The following is a 24,568-nucleotide window of genomic DNA, read 5'->3' on the forward strand; positions in this document are numbered from 1 at the left end:
CTTGTAACGGGGATCCAGCAGCGTGGCCACCCAGTAATCAGCACAAGTTAGAATGTGGGCAACTCGGCGGTCGTTGTGGAGACACTGCAGCATGTAATCGCTCATGTGTGCCAGGCTGCCCAGAGGCAACGAAAGGCTGTCCTCTGTGGGAGGTGTATCGTCCGTGTCCTCTGTATCCCCCCAGCCACGCACCAGTGATGGCCATGAGCTGGCCTGGGTGCCACCCTGCTGTGAACATGGTTCCATCTCCTCCTCCAGCTCCTCCTCCTCCTCATCCTCCTCATCCTCCAGAACTGTGCCCCTGCTGGACAATTGCGTCCCTGGCGTTTGCGTGTGCAGGAACCCACCCTCGGAGCCCCTTGCGAATGACTGCCCTGAAAGCCTTGGAAATGTTACCTCTTCATCCTCCTCCTCCTCCTCATCCTGTGCCACATCCTCTTCCATCATCGCCCGAATTGTTTTTTCAAGGAGGCATAGAAGTGGGATAGTTAAGCTGAGAACGGCGTCATTGCCACTGGCCATGTTGGTGGAGTACTCAAAACAGCGCAACAAGGCACACAGGTCTCGCATGGAGGCCCAGTTATTGGTGGTGAAGTGGTGCTGTTCCGCAGAGCGACTCACGCGTGCGTGCTGCAGCTGAAACTCCACTATGGCCTGCTGCTGCTCGCACAGTCTTTCCAGCATGTGCAAGGTGGAGTTCCACCTTGTGGGCACGTCACATATGAGGCGGTGAGCGGGAAGGCCGAAGTTACGCTGCAGCGCTGCCAGGCGAGCAGCAGCAGGGTGAGAACGCCGAAAGTGCGCACAAACGGCCCGCACTTTCTGCAGCAGCTCTGACATATCGGGGTAGTTTTTAAGGAACCTCTGCACCACCAAATTCAGCACATGCGCCAGGCAAGGGATGTGCGTCAAACCGGCTAGGCCCAGAGCTGCTATGAGATTTCGCCCGTTATCGCACACCACCAGGCCGGGCTTGAGGCTCGCTGGCAGCAACCACTCATTTGTCTGCTGTTCCATGCTCCTCCACAACTCCTGCGCGGTGTGTGGTTTGTCCCCCAAACAGGCAAGTTGTAAAACTGCCTGCTGTCGTTTACCCCTGGCCGTGCTGAAGTTGGTGGTGAAGGTGTTACGCTGTCCGGATGAGGAGGCGGTAGAGGATGAGGAAGCGGAGTAGGAGGAGTTAGGAACAGGAGGCAAACTGAAGCGCCCTGCAATCCTCGGTGGTGGAAGGACATGCGCCAAATTGCTATCCGCCTCAGGCCCATCCGCCACTGCATTTACCCAGTGTGCCGTTAGGGAGATATAACGCCCCTGACCGTGCTTACTGGTCCACGTATCCGTAGTTAGGTGGACCTTGGCACAGATGGCGTTGCGCAGTGCACACCTGATATTTTCCCCCACTTGGTTGTGCAGGGAAGGGATGGCTTGCCTGGAAAAGTAGTGGCGGCTGGGCACGACGTACTGTGGGACAGCCACCGACATAAGGTTTTTAAAACTGTGCGTCTCCACCAGACGGAATGACAGCATTTCAAAGGCCAATAATTTTGAAATGCTGGCATTCAGGGCCAGGGATCGCGGGTGGGTAGGGGGGTACTTCCTCTTCCTCTCAAGTGTTTGGGAGATGGAAAGCTGAACGCTTCCACGGGACATTGTGGAGATGGTTGTTGGTGACCCAGGTGGTGGTGTTGCTGACAGATCGTCTGTTTGCGGGGTGGCAGGTGCCGGTATCACTACAGATGTGGCTGGAGCGGCCGAGACTGCAGCAGAAGAGGAAGCAGGATGAGCCAGAGACGTTTCTTGGTTTTGAAGGTGTGTACTCCACTGCAGCTCGTGCTTTGCACTTAGATGCCTGATCATGCAGGTTGTGCTCAGGTTGAGAAGGTTTATGCCTCGCTTCAAGCTCTGATTGCACAGGGTGCAAACCACTCGTGTCCTGTCATCAGCACATTTTCTAAAGAACTTCCACGCTAGAGAACTCCTTTGAGCTGACTTTGGTGCGCTCGTTCCCTTGCTGCGTTGGGCAGTAGCGGGCGTAGTGTCTAGGGCACGGCCGCTCCGCTTCTGCACCCTGCTCCCTCTTCTGCTGTGCTGGTGGCTCTGTGCGACCACCGCCTCTTCCTCCAAACTACTCAGGTCACCTGCATGACGTTCATTCCATGTGGGGTCGAGGACCTCATCGTCCTCCACATCATCTTCCACCCAGTCTTCACCCCTGCCCTCCTTGTCGGTCTCCACAATGCTGAACGCCGCAGCAGTTGGCACCTGCGTTTCGTCATCATCGGAGACGTGCTGCGATGATCCTTGCATGTACTCATCTTGAGAAATAAGTGGTTGGGCATCGCTGCACTCAATCTCTTCCACTTCTGGGGCAGGGCTAGGTGGATGGCCCTGGGAAACCCTGCTGACAGAGTCCTCAAAAAGAATAAGAGACTGCTGTATGGCTTGGGGCTCAGACTGCTGGCCTGATTTGCAAGGGGGTGAGGTGAAAGACGGTTGGACATTGGCTGCAGGTGCCAACTCTGACCTTTCTGCAGTAGACTGGGTGGGAGACAATGTGAAGGAACTGGAGGCACTGTCAGCAGCAAACCAATCTACTATCGCCTCAACTTGTTCTGGCCTCATCACTTCTAGGGGCGTTTGATGCCCTACCAAATACTGATGCAGGTTCTGTCGCCTACTCACACTTGAGGAAGGTGTTTCACTTGTGCGTGTAGCTGGCACAGATCGACCACGTCCTCTCCTTGCAACAGGAGCTCTACCAGCAGCACCACGACCCAGGCCACGGCCCTTATTTGACGGTCTCCTCATATTTCTGTAATTTAAGATCTTGCCCTAGAAAGGTTTTTATTGAATAGCGGAATAGGAAATATGATCCAAAAAAGTGTATGTATCTCGCACGTACAAAACCACACTAGGCCCCAATTACTATTGTTTCTACCCCTAAAAGGATGGATGAGGAGTAGGAGGAGTATGGAACAGACAGCACCCTCAAATCTTCAGAAGTATGAGATGAACCCCAAAAACTTGGAAAGGTGGATCTCACACGTACCGACACAGACTATCCCGCAATTCAATTGATCCTCAAAGGTTTTTATTGAATAGCGGAATAGGAAATATGATCAAAAAAAGTGTATGTATCTCGCACGTACACAACCACACTAGGCCCCAATTACTATTGTTTGTACCCCTAAAAGGATGGATGAGGAGTAGGAGGAGGAGTATGGAACAGGCAGCACCCTCAAATCTTCAGAAGTATGAGATGAACCCCAAAAACTTGGAAAGGTGGATCTCACACGTACCGACACAGACTATCCCGCAATTCAATTGATCCTCAAAGGTTTTTATTGAATAGCGGAATAGGAAATATGATCAAAAAAAGTGTATGTATCTCGCACGTACACAACCACACTAGGCCCCAATTACTATTGTTTGTACCCCTAAAAGGATGGTTGAGCAGTAGGAGCAGGAGTATGGAACAGGCAGCACCCTCAAATCTTCAGAAGTATGAGATGAACCCCAACAACTTGGAAAGGTGGATCTCACACGTACCGACACAGACTATCTCGCAATTGAATTGATCCCCAAAGGTTTTAATTGAATAGCGGAATAGAAAATATGATCAAAAAGAAAGTGTATGTATCTCGCACGTACACCACCACACTAGGCCCCAACTACTATTGTTTGTACCCCTAAAAGGATGGTTGAGCAGTAGGAGGAGGAGTATGGAACAGGCAGCACCCTCAAATCTTCAGAAGTATGAGATGAACCCCAAAAACTTGGAAAGGTGGTCTCTCTCACACGTACCAACACAGACTATCCCCCAATTTAACTGATCCCCAAAGGTTTTTGATTAAATAGCGGAATAGAAAATATGATCCAAAAAAAGTGTATGTATATCACACGTACACAACCACACTAGGCCCCAATTACTATTGTTTGTACCCCTAAAAGGCTAGATGAGGAGTAGGGGGAGTATGGAACAGGCAGCACCCTCAAACCTTCAGAAGTATGAGATGAACCCCAACAACTTGGAAAGGTGGATCTCTCTCACACGTACCAACACAGACTATCCCCCAATTTAACTGATCCCCAAAGGTTTTTGATTAAATAGCGGAATAGAAAATATGATCCAAAAAAAGTGTATGTATATCACACGTACACAACCACACTAGGCCCCAATTACTATTGTTTGTACCCCTAAAAGGATGGTTGAGCAGTAGGAGCAGGAGTATGGAACAGGCAGCACCCTCAAATCTTCAGAAGTATGAGATGAACCCCAACAACTTGGAAAGGTGGATCTCACACGTACCGACACAGACTATCTCGCAATTGAATTGATCCCCAAAGGTTTTAATTGAATAGCGGAATAGAAAATATGATCAAAAAGAAAGTGTATGTATCTCGCACGTACACCACCACACTAGGCCCCAACTACTATTGTTTGTACCCCTAAAAGGATGGTTGAGCAGTAGGAGGAGGAGTATGGAACAGGCAGCACCCTCAAATCTTCAGAAGTATGAGATGAACCCCAAAAACTTGGAAAGGTGGATCTCTCTCACACGTACCAACACAGACTATCCCCCAATTTAACTGATCCCCAAAGGTTTTTGATTAAATAGCGGAATAGAAAATATGATCCAAAAAAAGTGTATGTATATCACACGTACACAACCACACTAGGCCCCAATTACTATTGTTTGTACCCCTAAAAGGCTAGATGAGGAGTAGGGGGAGTATGGAACAGGCAGCACCCTCAAACCTTCAGAAGTATGAGATGAACCCCAACAACTTGGAAAGGTGGATCTCTCTCACACGTACCAACACAGACTATCCCCCAATTTAACTGATCCCCAAAGGTTTTTGATTAAATAGCGGAATAGAAAATATGATCCAAAAAAAGTGTATGTATATCACACGTACACAACCACACTAGGCCCCAATTACTATTGTTTGTACCCCTAAAAGGCTAGATGAGGAGTAGGGGGGGTATGGAACAGGCAGCACCCTCAAACCTTCAGAAGTATGAGATGAACCCCAACAACTTGGAAAGGTGGATCTCTCTCACACGTACCAACACAGACTATCCCCCAATTTAACTGATCCCCAAAGGTTTTTGATTAAATAGCGGAATAGAAAATATGATCCAAAAAAAGTGTATGTATATCACACGTACACAACCACACTAGGCCCCAATTACTATTGTTTGTACCCCTAAAAGGCTAGATGAGGAGTAGGGGGGGTATGGAACAGGCAGCACCCTCAAACCTTCAGAAGTATGAGATGAACCCCAACAACTTGGAAAGGTGGATCTCTCTCACACGTACCAACACAGACTATCCCCCAATTTAACTGATCCCCAAAGGTTTTTGATTAAATAGCGGAATAGAAAATATGATCCAAAAAAAGTGTATGTATATCACACGTACACAACCACACTAGGCCCCAATTACTATTGTTTGTACCCCTAAAAGGCTAGATGAGGAGTAGGGGGGGTATGGAACAGGCAGCACCCTCAAACCTTCAGAAGTATGAGATGAACCCCAACAACTTGGAAAGGTGGATCTCTCTCACACGTACCAACACAGACTATCCCCCAATTTAACTGATCCCCAAAGGTTTTTGATTAAATAGCGGAATAGAAAATATGATCCAAAAAAAGTGTATGTATATCACACGTACACAACCACACTGGGCCCCAATTACTATTGTTTGTACCCCTAAAAGGCTAGGAGTAGGGGGAGTATGGAACAGGCAGCACCCTCAAACCTTCAGAAGTATGAGATGAACCCCAACAACTTGGAAAGGTGGATCTCTCTCACACGTACCAACACAGACTATCCCCCAATTTAACTGATCCCCAAAGGTTTTTGATTAAATAGCGGAATAGAAAATATGATCCAAAAAAAGTGTATGTATATCACACGTACACAACCACACTAGGCCCCAATTACTATTGTTTGTACCCCTAAAAGGCTAGATGAGGAGTAGGGGGAGTATGGAACAGGCAGCACCCTCAAACCTTCAGAAGTATGAGATGAACCCCAACAACTTGGAAAGGTGGATCTCTCTCACACGTACCAACACAGACTATCCCCCAATTTAACTGATCCCCAAAGGTTTTTGATTAAATAGCGGAATAGAAAATATGATCCAAAAAAAGTGTATGTATATCACACGTACACAACCACACTAGGCCCCAATTACTATTGTTTGTACCCCTAAAAGGCTAGATGAGGAGTAGGGGGAGTATGGAACAGGCAGCACCCTCAAACCTTCAGAAGTATGAGATGAACCCCAACAACTTGGAAAGGTGGATCTCTCTCACACGTACCAACACAGACTATCCCCCAATTTAACTGATCCCCAAAGGTTTTTGATTAAATAGCGGAATAGAAAATATGATCCAAAAAAAGTGTATGTATATCACACGTACACAACCACACTAGGCCCCAATTACTATTGTTTGTACCCCTAAAAGGCTAGATGAGGAGTAGGGGGAGTATGGAACAGGCAGCACCCTCAAACCTTCAGAAGTATGAGATGAACCCCAACAACTTGGAAAGGTGGATCTCTCTCACACGTACCAACACAGACTATCCCCCAATTTAACTGATCCCCAAAGGTTTTTGATTAAATAGCGGAATAGAAAATATGATCCAAAAAAAGTGTATGTATATCACACGTACACAACCACACTAGGCCCCAATTACTATTGTTTGTACCCCTAAAAGGCTAGATGAGGAGTAGGGGGGGTATGGAACAGGCAGCACCCTCAAACCTTCAGAAGTATGAGATGAACCCCAACAACTTGGAAAGGTGGATCTCTCTCACACGTACCAACACAGACTATCCCCCAATTTAACTGATCCCCAAAGGTTTTTGATTAAATAGCGGAATAGAAAATATGATCCAAAAAAAGTGTATGTATATCACACGTACACAACCACACTAGGCCCCAGTTACTATTGTTTGTACCCCTAAAAGGCTAGATGAGGAGTAGGGGGGGTATGGAACAGGCAGCACCCTCAAATCTTCAGAAGTATGAGATGAACCCCAAAAACTTGGAAAGGTGGATCTCTCTCACACGTACCAACACAGACTATCCCCCAATTTAACTGATCCCCAAAGGTTTTTGATTAAATAGCGGAATAGAAAATATGATCCAAAAAAAGTGTATGTATATCACACGTACACAACCACACTAGGCCCCAATTACTATTGTTTGTACCCCTAAAAGGCTAGATGAGGAGTAGGGGGGGTATGGAACAGGCAGCACCCTCAAACCTTCAGAAGTATGAGATGAACCCCAACAACTTGGAAAGGTGGATCTCTCTCACACGTACCAACACAGACTATCCCCCAATTTAACTGATCCCCAAAGGTTTTTGATTAAATAGCGGAATAGAAAATATGATCCAAAAAAAGTGTATGTATATCACACGTACACAACCACACTAGGCCCCAATTACTATTGTTTGTACCCCTAAAAGGCTAGATGAGGAGTAGGGGGGGTATGGAACAGGCAGCACCCTCAAACCTTCAGAAGTATGAGATGAACCCCAACAACTTGGAAAGGTGGATCTCTCTCACACGTACCAACACAGACTATCCCCCAATTTAACTGATCCCCAAAGGTTTTTGATTAAATAGCGGAATAGAAAATATGATCCAAAAAAAGTGTATGTATATCACACGTACACAACCACACTAGGCCCCAATTACTATTGTTTGTACCCCTAAAAGGCTAGGAGTAGGGGGAGTATGGAACAGGCAGCACCCTCAAACCTTCAGAAGTATGAGATGAACCCCAACAACTTGGAAAGGTGGATCTCTCTCACACGTACCAACACAGACTATCCCCCAATTTAACTGATCCCCAAAGGTTTTTGATTAAATAGCGGAATAGAAAATATGATCCAAAAAAAGTGTATGTATATCACACGTACACAACCACACTAGGCCCCAATTACTATTGTTTGTACCCCTAAAAGGCTAGATGAGGAGTAGGGGGAGTATGGAACAGGCAGCACCCTCAAACCTTCAGAAGTATGAGATGAACCCCAACAACTTGGAAAGGTGGATCTCTCTCACACGTACCAACACAGACTATCCCCCAATTTAACTGATCCCCAAAGGTTTTTGATTAAATAGCGGAATAGAAAATATGATCCAAAAAAAGTGTATGTATATCACACGTACACAACCACACTAGGCCCCAATTACTATTGTTTGTACCCCTAAAAGGCTAGATGAGGAGTAGGGGGGGTATGGAACAGGCAGCACCCTCAAACCTTCAGAAGTATGAGATGAACCCCAACAACTTGGAAAGGTGGATCTCTCTCACACGTACCAACACAGACTATCCCCCAATTTAACTGATCCCCAAAGGTTTTTGATTAAATAGCGGAATAGAAAATATGATCCAAAAAAAGTGTATGTATATCACACGTACACAACCACACTAGGCCCCAATTACTATTGTTTGTACCCCTAAAAGGCTAGATGAGGAGTAGGGGGGGTATGGAACAGGCAGCACCCTCAAACCTTCAGAAGTATGAGATGAACCCCAACAACTTGGAAAGGTGGATCTCTCTCACACGTACCAACACAGACTATCCCCCAATTTAACTGATCCCCAAAGGTTTTTGATTAAATAGCGGAATAGAAAATATGATCCAAAAAAAGTGTATGTATATCACACGTACACAACCACACTAGGCCCCAATTACTATTGTTTGTACCCCTAAAAGGCTAGGAGTAGGGGGAGTATGGAACAGGCAGCACCCTCAAACCTTCAGAAGTATGAGATGAACCCCAACAACTTGGAAAGGTGGATCTCTCTCACACGTACCAACACAGACTATCCCCCAATTTAACTGATCCCCAAAGGTTTTTGATTAAATAGCGGAATAGAAAATATGATCCAAAAAAAGTGTATGTATATCACACGTACACAACCACACTAGGCCCCAATTACTATTGTTTGTACCCCTAAAAGGCTAGATGAGGAGTAGGGGGAGTATGGAACAGGCAGCACCCTCAAATCTTCAGAAGTATGAGATTGTGTTCACTGTACCCCACAAAGATTGAGTTCACTGCACCCCACAATGATTGTGTTCACTGCACCCCACAAAGATTGTGTTCACTGCACCTCACAAAGATTGTGTTCACTGTACCCCCCAAAGATTGTGTTCACTGCACCCCACAAAGATTCTGTTCACTGTACCCCACAAAGATTGTGTTCACTGCACCCTAAAAGGATGTTGTTCACTGCACCCCACAAAGATTGTGTTCACTGCACCCTAAAAGGATGTTGTTCACTGCACCCCAAAAAGATTGTGTTCACTGTACCCCCCCCCAAAGATTGTGTTCACTGCACCCCACAAAGATTGTGTTCACTGCACCCCAAAAAGATTTTGTTCACTGTACCCCCCAAAGATTGTGTTCACTGCACCCCAAAAAGATTGTGTTCACTGTACCCCCCAAAGATTGTGTTCACTGCACCCCACAAAGATTCTGTTCACTGTACCCCACAAAGATTGTGTTCACTGCACCCCAAAAAGATTGTGTTCACTGTACCCCCCCAAAGATTGTGTTCACTGCACCCCACAAAGATTCTGTTCACTGCACCCCACAAAGGATTTTGTTCACTGCACCCCAAAAAGATTGTGTTCACTGCACCCCAAAAAGGATTTTGATCACTGCACCCCAAAAAGGATGTTGTTCACTGCACCCCAAAAATGATTTTGTTCACTCCACCCCAAAAAGATTGTGTTCACTGCACCCCACAAAGATTGTGTTCACTGCACCCCAAAAAGATTGTGTTCACTGTACCCCCCAAAGATTGTGTTCACTGCACCCCACAAAGATTCTGTTCACTGTACCCCACAAAGATTGTGTTCACTGCACCCCAAAAAAGATTGTGTTCACTGCACCCCAAAAAGGATGTTGTTCACTGCACCCCAAAAAGGATGTTGTTCACTCCACCCCAAAAAGATTGTGTTCACTGCACCCCACAAAGATTGTGTTCACTGCACCCCAAAAAGATTGTGTTCACTGCACCCCAAAAATGATTTTGTTCACTGCACCCCAAAAAGGATTTTGTTCACTGCACCCCAAAAAGGATGTTGTTCACTCCACCCCAAAAAGATTGTGTTCACTGCACCCCAAAAAGATTGTGTTCACTGCACCCCACAAAGGATTTTGTTCACTGCACCCCAAAAAGATTGTGTTCACTGCACCCCAAAAAGGATGTTGTTCACTGCACCCCAAAAAGGATTTTGTTCACTGCACCCCAAAAAGATTGTGTTCACTGCACCCCACAAAGGATTTTGTTCACTGCACCCCACAAAGATTGTGTTCACTGCACACCAAAAAGGATTGTGTTCACTGCACCCCAAAAAGATTTTGTTCACTGCACCCCAAAAAGATTGTGTTCACTGCAGCCCAAAAAGATTGTGTTCACTGCAGCCCAAAAAGATTGTGTTCACTGCAGCCCAAAAAGATTGTGTTCACTGCAGCCCAAAAAGATTGTGTTCACTGCAGCCCAAAAAGATTGTGTTCACTGCAGCTCACACACAGAAAAATGGATGTGGATCACTGACACCTGCCTATCTCCAATCCCACACCACACAGCAATATCGATTGTAGTTTGTAGAACACAGTTTCCCTAAAATTCAGCAGACTCTGTCCCTAACAGGATTGAGAAGAGATCGTAGATCAGGATTGAGTGCAGATTCACCCCACCCCCCACACAGCAATATCGATTGTAGTTTGTAGAAGACACTGACCCTATAATTCAGCAGACTCTATCCCTAAAATGCCTACAACTCGCCCTGCCTAAACACTCCGACCTGTCCCTCAATTCTATCCGGACACAAATGGTTTTTTCCTGCCTATCTGTCCCTAATCAGCAGCCAGCACATTGATGTGTGCTCTGTCCCTTAGCTAAGCAGCAGAATGACGCTGCTGCGGCGGCTGCCTCGAACTTATAAAGACTTGGTCACATGCTTCAGACGGCCAATCACAGCTACTAAGACATTTGCAGGCATGGCTGGGATGGCTTAAGGCACACCAGTTAAACGATTGTTGATTGGCTGTTGAAAGCCCGCCATGAAAAGAGCGCCAAAGCATGCAAAACCCGGAAATAAAACGACCGAACACGGATTTTTACCCGAACATACAGTAAAGTGTCCGTGTCCGTGTTCGGGTAAAAAAAATCCAATTATTCGGTACGAACACGAATAATACAGTCCGTGTTCGCTCAACACTAAACAGGATTATACATATAAACGTATAATACAACTTTAACTACAATCTTTTTAAAAACGCAGTTTGTATAGCGGTGAAGGATGTTTTAGTTCTGTCAGATCTTTGACTGTAAATATTTTCTGGGGGGAGAGTAGTACATTGCAAAAAGAATGACACAAGTTTAGGAATCACATGAATGAGGATAAGGTGATGGATTCTAATTTTTGGTAAGTCAGTCAAGATTATAAAAGGGCACAGTGGCTTTGTTGAGGCTGCTATCCACAAACAAATCACCCCTAAAATGGGAAACGAGGGTTGAGAATCCATGTTTATTGTTGTTTATGTCCCTGCAGGGGAAATTGGCTTTATTTGACCCAATTACCATTGTTACATGAACAAACATTGATGGTTATTTTATGGGTTGGCAACAGAACAGGAGATGAAGGGAAATCTTACGTTAGGTATATCTCTTACAATGATGACTGTTTAAGAGGGGATATTTCTGCATTTTGAGAGACTTCCATTTACTTCTGGTCAAGTCTCTGAGACAGAAAGTGAAGGGAAATCTCTAAAATAGGACACAGATGGCAATAAAAGAGAAACTGGCAAAGCAAATTGCTGCAGTACTTGACTATATCCCTAATACTGTATGGTCCAGCACTACTATTGGTCCACCATCTCACCCATGGTCTTCCCCCAAAAAATGCTTTCTAGCTGACCTTCCTGCCCAGTTAAATATCTTGGTGTGGGATTCCTGAAAGTTTTTTTTCTTGTTATTCTCCTTGCTGGAATCTCTTGATTTCTGTAATGATACTGATGAGGAGGTAGTGCAGTCCACTTCCCCTGTGAAGAAATGCATTAGTGGGGCTCTAAAGTCATCATCCTGCCTGGATGAGGAGGAGCATTGTTTAATGGCTTTCATTATTCAGATGTTTGTGAATACCTTTTTGATCTAATAAATTGGTGGTTTTAAATGTTATCACACTATGTAGTCATTAAGCTTCCTCCTTTTGTTGATGGCCATATTTGTATGCTGAGACTGCTGCATGTTCCTACGAGATAACTAAGCAGGAAGTTATATCCAGTGGAATTAACATTGTCACAAAGTGCTGAGGACCGCTGGAGTGCACAGTTTGCTGTATGCAGTTGCATCACAGATGTTTCACATAAATTGTGGACTCTTGTTTATTCACGATTTTGAAAATTCATTTTGAGATGCACAACCCAGATAGCAAGTAATTGTGCTTTAAGTTTGAAAATGATTGCTAAGCTATTGCTAGACTTTCCAGGCTTCACAAGTTTGTTGCACAATTGCAGCAAGTCCGCATTGCATGATTTCCGATAAACTTTCTTTGCAAACATTCTGCAAGTCTGCTGCAAGTTCTGGTTTAGTTATGTTGTGCAATAGTCATCCCACCACAGGGGCCACTGTGGCTGAAGACTGTAGACTTGCAGAGCTCTTGCTGTAGACTCACCACTGCAACTTTGCTCTTGGTAGAGATATTGCCATGCAAATTTGCTACAAATTGGAAAATTGTGAACTAGAAATTGTGCTTCAAGTGCTCTGCAAGTGTACAACTTGCAAGTGAAAATGTGCAGCAAATTAACAGATTTACAATTTAAAACTACAAATGCATGGCAAGTTGTCCTTGCTACCTAGGAATATGTGATATTCCTTGTCAATAGAGATTATTTATTGTGAACTATTGCACATAATTTACTTACTTAGTTTGGTATTGTGAGTTCTATTTCACTGACACATTTAAAGTTACATAGTTACATAGTTACATAGTAGGTGAGGTTGAATAAAGACAATAGTCCATCCAGTTCAACCTGTGTAGGTGTGTGTGGCTGTAATCATTTCACATAGCCCTTAATGTTCTGATTCTTGAGATGTACGTCTAATAGTCTTTTGAAAGCCACCATACTACCCGCAGAAACCACCTCTTGTGGTAGAGAATTCCACAATCTTGTAGCCCTAACAGTAAAGAACCCCCCTCGTAGCCTGAGGTTAAAACGCTTCTCCTCTAATCGCATTGTATGTCCTCGAGTCCTCATGCAATCCCTTCGAATGAACAGCTTTTTTTCTAAGCTGGGATCCCCATTAAGATATTTATAAATTGCTATCATGTCCCCCCTCAGATGTCTCTTCTCCAGGGAGAATAAATCGAGCAATTGCAGACGCTCTTCATAGTTAAGGTCCTCCAATCCCCTAATCAGTTTGGTTGCCCTTCTCTGGACTCTCTCCAGCTCCAACACATCTCTCCTGAGGACTGGCGACCAGAACTGGACAGAATACTCCAGATGCGGTCGGACCAGAGTTTTATAAAGTGGAAGGATTATAGTCTTATCTCTGGAATACATCCCTTTTTTATGCATGCTAATAATCTGCTGGCCTTGGCAGCTGCCACTTGACATTGCATGCTGTTGCCTAATCTATCATCAACCAAGACTCCCAGATCCTTCTCCATTTTTGATTCCCCCAAGGGTTCCCCTTGGGGAAAGTAATAGTGCAACATTTTTTCTTTTTTCTGTTTTGTAATCACATCATTTTTGATTGGTGCTTTCCCAAGTTTATATTTTATTTTGTTTTGTTACATAGTTACGTAGTTACATAGTTAGTGAGGTCGAAAAAAGACATCAGTCCATCCAGTTCAACCTATGATGTGTGTGTTTGATGTTAACCGTACATTGTATACCCCTTTATGTCGTGGTCTTTAAGGTGCCCATCTAATAGTTTTTTTGAAACTATTGATGCTCCCTGCTGATACCACTGCTTGTGGAAGAGAATTCCACATCCCCACTGCTATGACAGAAAAGAACCCCCTACGTATTTTAAGGTTAAACTGTTTTACCTCTAGTTTTAGTGAGTGGCCATTGTATCCCCTTCCTCTGAAAAAGCTTGTTCAATATGCTATGGTCACTAGTACGGTATTTGTACATTGATATCATATCCCCTCTCAAGCGTCTCTTCTCCAGAGAGAATAAGTTCAGTGCTTGTAGTCTTTCCTCATAGCTGAGATCCTCCATTCCCCTAATTATTTTTGTCGCCCTTCTCTGGACTCTCTCCAGTTGTTCATACACTAAGTGCCGAGTATCACTCTTTAATTTCATAATTTTTACCATCATCACACCTCCTCATCAGCCTCCTTTTTGGACCCACAAGGCTGAACATAGTGATGATGCTAAACACTATGGAAAATATCTTTAGTGCTTTTTTAATTATGGTTTGCCATCAAGAAATATGTGCTGCAGAAGTTTATATGCATTTACAGTTTTTCTTAATGGATAAAACATTTGTGAAAATTTGAAAAAAATGTGCTGCTGAAGTTTATAGGCATTTACAGTTTTTTAGAGATCACAGAGATAAGGATAAATTTAACTATTTAAAATACCTTTTAATCAGAAAAAAAAAAGGTTTTACTAATTTATATTTTTCTTGCTTGTGACATCCAGTTTAAACTGTATGTAATTTTCTATCCATTCAGTCATCTAGTCAAAGCAAGCTTTCAGCGTCAGTTGTCAAACAAACTGCTGTAGGTTACAGGTTGCATTACCTAATCAAGAAGGCATGTCAACCCTATTATCACAGGACAAACAGATTTACAAGAGGGATTTATTCTAATTAAAAAAAGCTGGGCAAGATATTATTGTGGCAGAAGAAAATAAGGCATTGTTCATCGGGACCGTATTAAAAGTTGAAAAAAAAAAAAGAATGGCTGCTAAAGCAGCAAAGAGCCCCTGTAAAATGACTGTATAATGGGGTAATTTCCTTTTGTTGTCGAAGTTTTGCTACACAGAGAGCTGTGTAGGCAAATTGTAAAATTCTACAAGAGTATAGCCATATGTCATGATGTCATGCAGACTTCTCAAGTTCATTCAGAGACATCAATGAATGAAGAAGTTGTTTAAGGTCAAACATTTTGCTTATGCTGTTATTTTCAATCTCTATAGACCTGTAGAAATGGACCATTAATAATGTTTTTGGATCATTAGATGAAGCAAAAGAGTTAATGTTTATCTATAGCTAAAACATTTTTAGTTTTGGTAAAAAAAAAAATTATTTTTATTTTTTTGCTGAGATGCAACAAGAAGTGAAAGAAAATCCTCCAAAGTGAGGGAAACCCAACTCCTAATAAGTTGTCACCCGAACAAGTGTCCCCAGTGGGAGATTTTGCTCACCTCAATCAATTTGCTTATGCTGGTATTTTCTATGGACCTGTAGAAACTGACTAGAAACAATATTCATGTATCACCAGATGAAGTGGAAGAGTAAACTTGTATCTATAGCTAAAACCTTTTTGATTTTGGTAAAAGATTTCTCCCACGAGAGCAAACATTTTGCATGTTATCTGCATAATATTTTGCATAATTTGACTATAAATATTATTTTTGGATCTCCAGATGAAGTAAAAGGGTTAGTGTGTATCTACTGTATAGATAAAACTTTTTTGATTTTGGTAAAAGTAGGGAAGGGATAGGGCCACCTCTCACCAGAACATGCGTGTTTTTGCATGTTCCCACAAGTTCAGTTTTTGACAGCCCATTTGTTTTAGTGAGCTGGGAAACGTGCAGGATGTGCAAAAGTATTGCAGATGCAACTTTTACAATCATGCCGACACCAAACTGCATGGTAATGCTGTACCTTGTGGTTTGCTGTCCACAAATGTGTGCTATTTGTTAGATGTGTTTAAGTGCCCCTAACAATTAATGACACCCTGAGCATCCCATTGGAAGATTGTCCTCACCTCTTTTTGTGGTGACAACCTAAACATTTTGGATTTCCTATCACTGTCTGTCTCAGTGACAATAGTCACCAGCACCAATAGGGAGGGTGAGGCACAGACAGCAATACATCCTTGGCAGAGGTTTCTTCACGTCCATTCTCTATCCATAACTATACAAAAAATGTTTAGGATGTATGTACACTTCAGCAATGATGGGTCATTTTAAACTAAACCCACCCATATTAAACCAAACTAACAAATCTAAACATAAACCCTACACATAATAATGAACATTGTTCTGCAATGACATATGCATACAGGCGAATTCATTTAATAATGGAGCAAGGAAACAATTGAGCTGTTATCGATAGCAAGGAGAAAAGTGTTTTGTGAACAGACATAGAAGAATGTGAACTGGAGTTTGATTTTTCTCTAGTCTGCTCCTGTTTGCCAAAACTTAGAAAAAAATGTGCTGACAAGTATTATCAGGTCATTGGAAGATCACAATGATTTTGAACTGCGGCAAGTACTAAAGTCGGCAATACACAACTGGAATCTCGGCCGGTTCAGCAGGGACCAACCGAGATTCGAATCATGTATGGTCAGGCCAAATCAGCCTGTCGAATTTTACATGCGATTATTGCTTTATAGCATATTCAGCTATAACTACTTATGTCCACCTTGATCCTGTGTTAGGCTGGTGAAACAATTTTTTTATCACCAGGCAGATTTACACAAACTAGAACACAGCTGCTGTCCTTTATAGCCAATCAGATATTAAGACCCGTGCACACCCTTCCTTGTTTAACAGAAGCTGATCATTAAACCAGCGTCTGTTGAATGGTCCTGCTGAAAAACCAGCATCAGATCAGCCGCTGCAGCCAGTGGCTGCTACAATGATTAGTGTATTCTGACACAGTGTGGGGTGGAGTTCCCACATCAGGCGGACAGCGGGGGACATTCCTGAATCCACATCACTTGTGCGAATGCAGGAATCTGTCAGTTTTTTTTTTTTAACCCGCTGGTTAATGAAAAAAAACCAAAGTGAAGACACAGCTTTACCTTCCCCCTGCCTAAACCTTTAACTCTTAAAGGATAAGTTCACCTTTCAAGAAAAAATAACAGATGCACATATTTTTGCACAATTTCTTTTGCAAGAGCCTGGAAAGCACTGCACCTGTGTACAATGTCAGGCTTCTACAGGCAAGCCTTGCCAATGATTGCCCATATCGTCATACAGGCTGTTTGTTTGAAAGCTGCAGGGTTTGTGAATAAACAAGAGCACTCATCAGCACCCTCGCAGTTCATTCAGAACTAAGCCATCAGCCACAGTAGATGACAGTACTTGTAGCTCATTCAATGACAAAAAATTGAATGAATGACATGGCTCTGTGGGTGGAGACCCACAAAGCCATGCACTTCTCCAAAAGGTGCCTTAGCCTTACTTAATCTTTAAATCCAACATTCAGGTAAATACACAGATAAAATACAATAATGGGAGCTGTTATACCTGCCAAAGAAATAGCAATTATAACTATATAGTCCTGATATTTACACAGCTCACTCCCCCAGTACATCCCTGTCTAGCGCCTGACCTTTTCCTTCTGCAGCTTCACTTTCACTCACAGGTACCATTCCCATCCAGGAGGAGCAGCAAACTGATGAGATTATTGCTTTTTCATTCTACTCTGTCCTCCTATCAACATGCTCCTTGCAGTGCAGTACACACAATTGGCTCCTTATGCTGCTCCTCTCCCATCTCTGAGCTCTGCTGTACAGAGTGTAGAGTGGACTTGAAGAGGTTTTTACCAGATCAAATTCAGGTGGTCATAGTCCTTAATGTCTGCGTGGAAGTCAGCTTTGATCGGAACCCTTAAATAATAACAAAACTCCTTACCTCTAAGTGGAGCAAGTCAGAGAAAAGACAGAAGTCATTATATCCATACTTGCTCTGGATCAGTCAAACTGTAAAAGTCTATAATATAAAGGGAGACAATACACCAACAGTACAATTCAAAACAAGAGGGTTAGAATGACCCTTCTCCTGCGAGCTAACATTCTAAGAGGGAGGGGCTGGTGAAAAAAAAAGTTAGTGACTGAGGGATGAACTGATGAGGGAAGTATAAAATTTGGTCGGTCTGTCTGTCTGTCTGTCTATTTATCTATTTTCCTTATATTTTTGGAACTAAGGTTTGTTTGTAAGTTATATGGAACCCGTGTGTCATATTAAGTATATTTGACATTAAAAATGTGTTCACTGGGAAAAGGAACTTCAGAAAGCGTTTACCGATAAGGAGTGGAGCGCTATGAGCGAGTACGTATATAAAGGCTCCCTGAATGTAGCAATTCAAGAAAACTGCTATAAAATAGCGACCAGATGGTACCGGACCCCCTCTCTTTTACATGCATTTTCACACAATATACCCAACACTTGCTGGAGATGTGGACAAGCTGAGGGCACTATGCTTCACATATGGTGGGAATGCTCCCTACTCAACACCTACTGGAGGGAAGTACATCAGATTATACACCAGGTCACAACCTTTGCCCTAGACTTTACTCCCGAGCAATTTTTACATCTTTACCTAAAAGGGTCTACTTCAAATCATTGGCTATGCATATGGTGAACGCGGCAAGACTCTGCATTCCTGTTCACTGGTGTACTACATATACCCCCATGAACAGAGAGTGGTTTTCCAGGATCAATAGGGTGGAAGAGATGGAGGAATTTATTCACATCACTCACAACAGACTTGAAAAATTTGCTGCTACATGGGCTTGCTGGTCTCACTTCAAAACCACAGAGCGATACCTATCTAATTTCCCTTGACGAATGAGCTTCATTAACCTCCCCAATGTGTCTGAGCCTGTCATGGGAGGATGACTGTCCTTTCTTTTGTACTGCTGCTGTGGAGAGAGCGGATGGGTCGTATGCCCCCCCCCCTTTTTCCTTTTTTTTTTTTTATCTCTCGCCTCTCTCGTTCTCTCTTCCTTCCTCTCTTATCTCCTCTTTCTCTGTCTGTACTTCTCTGCTTTTCCTCGCTTTCTTCCACTGTGCCCCTTTGATGAGGCCCCGGGACAGGACCTCCATGTGATATGAGTAGGAGGTCCCTGCCATGGAGGCGAATTAACCTAACTTTGGTAGGATGAAGCATGATTTCTCGTACTTTGTCTCTTTCTTAGTTTTGGGGTATACCATTGGCTTTGTTATATCTCTACCGCATCTACAGGGCTGCCTAATTTTCAGAATGTTGTAAATCCTTTCCATAACCCATTAAGCAGTAGTTTGCTGTTGTACCTTTTCAAGTCATGAGCTTGCTGTTGTCATGCCTGACTGCTTTCTGTAGGATTTTTCATACTACCTGTTTGTATTGTACCATTTCTGTTATACGCAATAAAAATTGTGTAAAAAAAAAAAAAATGTGTTCACATGTAAAAGTTCTCTGCAAATGTTGTTATCTGCTTTATTTTCAACTATAACTTCTATTTTCTATAATTCTAAGTAAGCAACAGTTTCACAATGTATGCTGGGTTCACACTATTGCGATGCAGGAACCAGCGTGATTCCAGTGCAGGTTCCCGCATGGAATGTCTCTCGCAGGCAATTCACACTCCCCTATGCAAACCGCTGTGGGTGTCAATAAAAAGTTATTGACACCCCCAGATCGGTTCGCAGATCGCAGTGCGAACTGCCAAATGGTGCAGGATTCCAGTGCGGACTAAAAAAAGGGTCCTGCCCCATTTTGCTGTGAATGCGTTGCGAATATAATCTGTATGACTGAATTCACATTGCACAGAAATCGCATGTAATCTGTACAGCAGTGCGGTGCAGATCACATGCGATGTCTAACATCGCAACAGTGTGAACCCAGCCTTAATCCTCCTGAATGGGTGACACGACTGCTTCCAATAGGAGTATCAAGTAGGTAGGAGACAACATAAACCAGTATAGTGTGCATCTTTGATCCTAAGAAGAAACCCCCTTTAAGTACTAATTACATAACATTCTGACACACACTGGAAATTAGTTTCCAAGTTTAACTTTAGTTTGAGTTTGACTTTGCATCTTTAAAAACATATTGGTGACAAATGGAAGGAGCACAAACAAGCTGCATCTGCATATAATCATCACAGTATTATGTTAAATCTTCTCTGGCAGTTACTGTTTGTTTCAAACAAAATCATTTTCCAAAAAAACTCAAACATAATTTACAGATATTAAATTTCCTTGCAAACTGGGAAAACAAAGTTACACAGGAATTTTCACATGACTGACCACAAACTGAAATCACTGACACATCCCAAATCAGCAAAGTGAAACACCTGGGTATATATTTAGTTTTCATGTAAGGAATACATTGCTTGTTGAAGAAAGTTGTTTAGTTTTCATTAACTTTTTTTAGGGTATGTTCAGACCTGATGACCTAAGGCTATCACGTTACCGAAAGTACAGCGTTCTATAATAACGACTACACTGAATCTAGAAGCTTACCGGGGTGAGGAGGGTATAATGAATGCAGAATCCTGGTTCAGAAGGGAAATATTCATCAGATACAAATCGTATCCTGATCTGATTTCCTTTTGAAATCTGTTTGCCTGGCACAGTATTAGAGCCACACCATCGCCCAAGGATCGTGCCATCAATAGGGTCTTCAATCTCTACAAAATCATACCTGATAAGATAAAAATAAAATAATGAAAGATAGAAGGATGTTGAATATGTTCACACATTTTTAATTTAAAGAATAACTGAGGCATGACACAACTTACTAAACACATCTAACTACTAAAAAAAAGAGCATTAGAGTGAATCCTAGTGCAATTCCTAGTTTGATTCTGATTTAGTATTTAGAGTATCTCTTTACTGTTTACCTTGCTAACAAAGACCACGATGTTAGAATGTAAAGTGCATCAAGTGATAGCTCCAGGACATTTTGACTGGCTTGCTATTGTCCTTGTCTGAAGTTAGCTGATGGGTCAGGTACCTTTTTAGATTTTAGCTTGTATAAGGTAATTTTACATCTATTTCTATAGAGCAGTGGTTCTCAACTCCGGTCCTCAAGACCCACAAACAGGCCAGATTTTAAATATTACCTTGGGGAGATGCGGACTAGAATACTGCAATCACTGAGCAGCAAATGATATCACCTGTGATGTGTTTCTTGCAAACCTGGCCTGTTAGTGGGTCCTGAGGACCGGAAGTTGAGAACCACTGCTATAGAGGAACAGTAGCAGTGTAGACCAAACCAGTCTACTCTGGAAGTCCAAAAAAATCTTTCCACTCATCATTGCGGGAAAGAGCATGTACATCTTGAATATTTATTACTAACTACTCTTTTGGGTGGGGTGTAGGCAGTACTCTAAAGCTTTAGTCGGAGGTTTCTTGTTTTGTAAGCTTTCTTTTTTCTTGGCTTAACAGTAAGGACCAATGGACACAGGCATTTGTTCACATCAGAATGGCTATCAAGTCAACAGAAATGCAAAGCAGCTTGAAGCTGCTTAATCCGGCTTAGAAGTTGATCAAATGTAGGTTATTTGCAGGTGAGAAGCACCAGTGAATTTGTTTTAGATGGAACTCAGAGGCACAGTAATTGTGCCATATACTGTAACACATAGAACATAAAGTGCATTTTTTTTCTTAGTCTTGGCTACCATGCTCAGATATCATTGCCTCTGGTGTTAAAATGTAATAAAAAAAAAAACACCATAATTTTTTTTTAAACAGAAAAAAATGTAGAAATGAAGGTAATCTGCCATTTTCATGGAAGTCATTTAACCAAAATAAAAATAATAAAGGCAATAAATAATGCTATGAGATGAATTCAAACAAATCAAGTGAGGTATTAAAGGGATAAATAAGCAATTAAGTGAGCCGTTTCTTACTTGTACAAATATGTATATAAGAACACAATTTACGATTTCAAAAGAAAATGGTGTTCCACAAGAAGAAAATATTGCTATATCAGCTATCAATAATGACTATTAATAGCAAGGTACTCTTATGCAGAAATAATCATACCCATTGCTTCTTCTTGCCTTACTTGTATGTACATTACCTCCTCCCAGGCAGTTTCCTTTTGGAAGACAGCCCTTGATTAGTGTTAAAAGAGAGGCTAGCATTGAGCCTCATACAAGACTTTTCTGAAGGGGATTCTATACTATATGTAGTTATAGACTTGTCAATAGCTAAAAACAAAGACATGGGCGACCAGTTGGTAATTAGACATGGTGTGATTACCCAAAGATTACAGCTCACTGTCACAGAAATGTAGATTTGTCCAATAGGGTACACTCCTCTGCAAAACCCAAAGACGTTTTGGCTATACATACATTTTATTTATTATGGTCCTAGCTGTAGGTTTTTTTTGTTTGCATCAGGAGTAGGGTTGAGCGGACACCTAGATGTCCGTGTTCGACGGGTTCGGCCGAACTTTAAAAAAAAGTCCGGGTCCGTGTCCCGGACTTTTACCGAACTTTTCCCGGACACCGAACCCCATTGAAGTCAATGGGGACCCGAACTTTAAGGCACTAAAATGGCTCTAAAACACCAAAGGAAAGGGCTAGAGTGCTGCAAATGGCAGCAAAACGTAATTAAGAGCATGGCAAGTGCTCTGCAAACAAATGTGGATAGGGAAATAACTTAAAACAACAAAAAAAAACAGAAAAATAAAACAATGTTCTTCTTCATCTCTGAAGGACGAGGCCCATATGGAGTAGGAGGGAGGTTGAGGTGGTGGTGGATGTGGCGGTGACATAGGCGTGCGCACAGGGTGTGCTGGGTGTGCCTGGGCACACCCTAATCACCTAGGGCACATAGCATTGCCAGTGAGGAGATGGGAAAGATCTCCCTGGGACCTGCTCTGCTCTATTTCTCCTTGCCTACAGGTACATGGCCCCGATACATTACTCTCCCTGCTGGCAAACACATGCATGTGTATTTCAACTTTGGGGTGCACACCTTAATGCAATAGGCTGCGCACACCTATGGGCGGTGTAGGTGGAAGCGGCGGTGGAGGAGGACCAGGGCCGGATTAACAGCATCATGGGCTTGGTGCTGAGGATTTTGAAGGGCCTTAAGGGCCGTGCCTTGCCATGCACCCAGAGGAGGAAGGGTGCAGCCATGCATGCCTAATTCAACATGGGATGCTGTCTCTGAAGCCCATAAACACATCCATGCATCGCCAACTGTCCCTCCTTGTCCGGCCTTCACGCTGTGTGGGGAGGTTCTGAGGGTGCTGCCTGGGGAAGCGAGCATAGAAGCCAGACTTCTGTGTTTACAAGTGACAGAAGAGCGGTAACAGTGAATATGGCCAACCCGGGGCCTATATAAAAGGTAGGGGCCTGGAGCTGCAGCTCCAATAGCCCCTACATTAATCTGGCCCTGAGGAGGAGGACGAGGTAGCCAACACTGCTTCTTTTCAAAAATTTTAAATGAGGGTACACCCCAAAAGAGTGAGAAAGAGCAAAAATGGAACAATGGGTGGGTAAGGTCGGTATCCATTGCTATTCTGCATAAGGTACGGAAAAGTCCCGTGGGATCCATGCCTGGTTCATTTTAATGAACGTGAGCTTGTCCACATTGTCTCTGGACAGGCGGCTGCGCTTGTCTGTTATAACGCCCCCAGCCGTGCTAAATACCCGTTCAGATAATACACTGGCTGCAGGGCACGCCAGCACCTCCAAGGCGTAAAGGGCAAGCTCAGGCCATGTGCCCAATTTGGAGACCCAGAAGTTGAAGGGGGCAGACCCGTCATTCACTACATGTAGGCGTGTGCACACATACTGCTCCACCATGTTGGTAAAATGCTGCCTCCTGCTAAGACGTTCCATCTGAGCTGCTGGTGCTGCTGTTTGTTGTGGCGTGCTGACAAAGCTTTTCCACATTTCGGCCATGCTAACCCTGCCTTCTGAGGTGCTGGCGGTGCCCTGGTTGCGTTGGCGACCTCCTCCTCCTCCTCCTCTGCCTTGTGCTTCCACTGTGGCCCCGCTGTCAGATGGGAATGCCAGCAGCATGGCGTCTACCAGCGTGCGCTTGTACTCGCGCATCTTGCGATCGCGCTCCAGTGAATGAACCCCAACAACTTGGAAAGGTGGATCTCTCTCACACGTACCAACACAGACTATCCCCCAATTTAACTGATCCCCAAAGGTTTTTCATTAAATAGCGGAATAGAAAATATGATCCAAAAAAAGTGTATGTATATCACACGTACACAACCACACTAGGCCCCAATTACTATTGTTTGTACCCCTAAAAGGCTAGATGAGGAGTAGGGGGGGTATGGAACAGGCAGCACCCTCAAACCTTCAGAAGTATGAGATGAACCCCAACAACTTGGAAAGGTGGATCTCTCTCACACGTACCAACACAGACTATCCCCCAATTTAACTGATCCCCAAAGGTTTTTGATTAAATAGCGGAATAGAAAATATGATCCAAAAAAAGTGTATGTATATCACACGTACACAACCACACTAGGCCCCAATTACTATTGTTTGTACCCCTAAAAGGCTAGGAGTAGGGGGAGTATGGAACAGGCAGCACCCTCAAACCTTCAGAAGTATGAGATGAACCCCAACAACTTGGAAAG

General features: G+C 43.4%; 1 protein-coding gene across 1 annotated transcript in view; it reads right to left on the minus strand.

Annotated features, from left to right (window-relative positions):
* Positions 1–24,568, minus strand: part of PDGFC (platelet derived growth factor C) — a 385,303-nt gene that overhangs the window by 101,296 nt on the left and 259,439 nt on the right. Inside the window, exon 3 of the mRNA XM_082264297.1 lies at positions 20,470–20,650. Coding sequence (XP_082120423.1) covers positions 20,470–20,650 — 181 coding nt within the window. The remainder of the gene's footprint in view (positions 1–20,469; positions 20,651–24,568) is intronic.

The sequence above is a fragment of the Pelophylax lessonae genome (assembly GCF_965119305.1).
Source record: "Pelophylax lessonae genome assembly, chromosome: 1".
Classification (NCBI taxonomy): domain Eukaryota; kingdom Metazoa; phylum Chordata; class Amphibia; order Anura; family Ranidae; genus Pelophylax; species Pelophylax lessonae.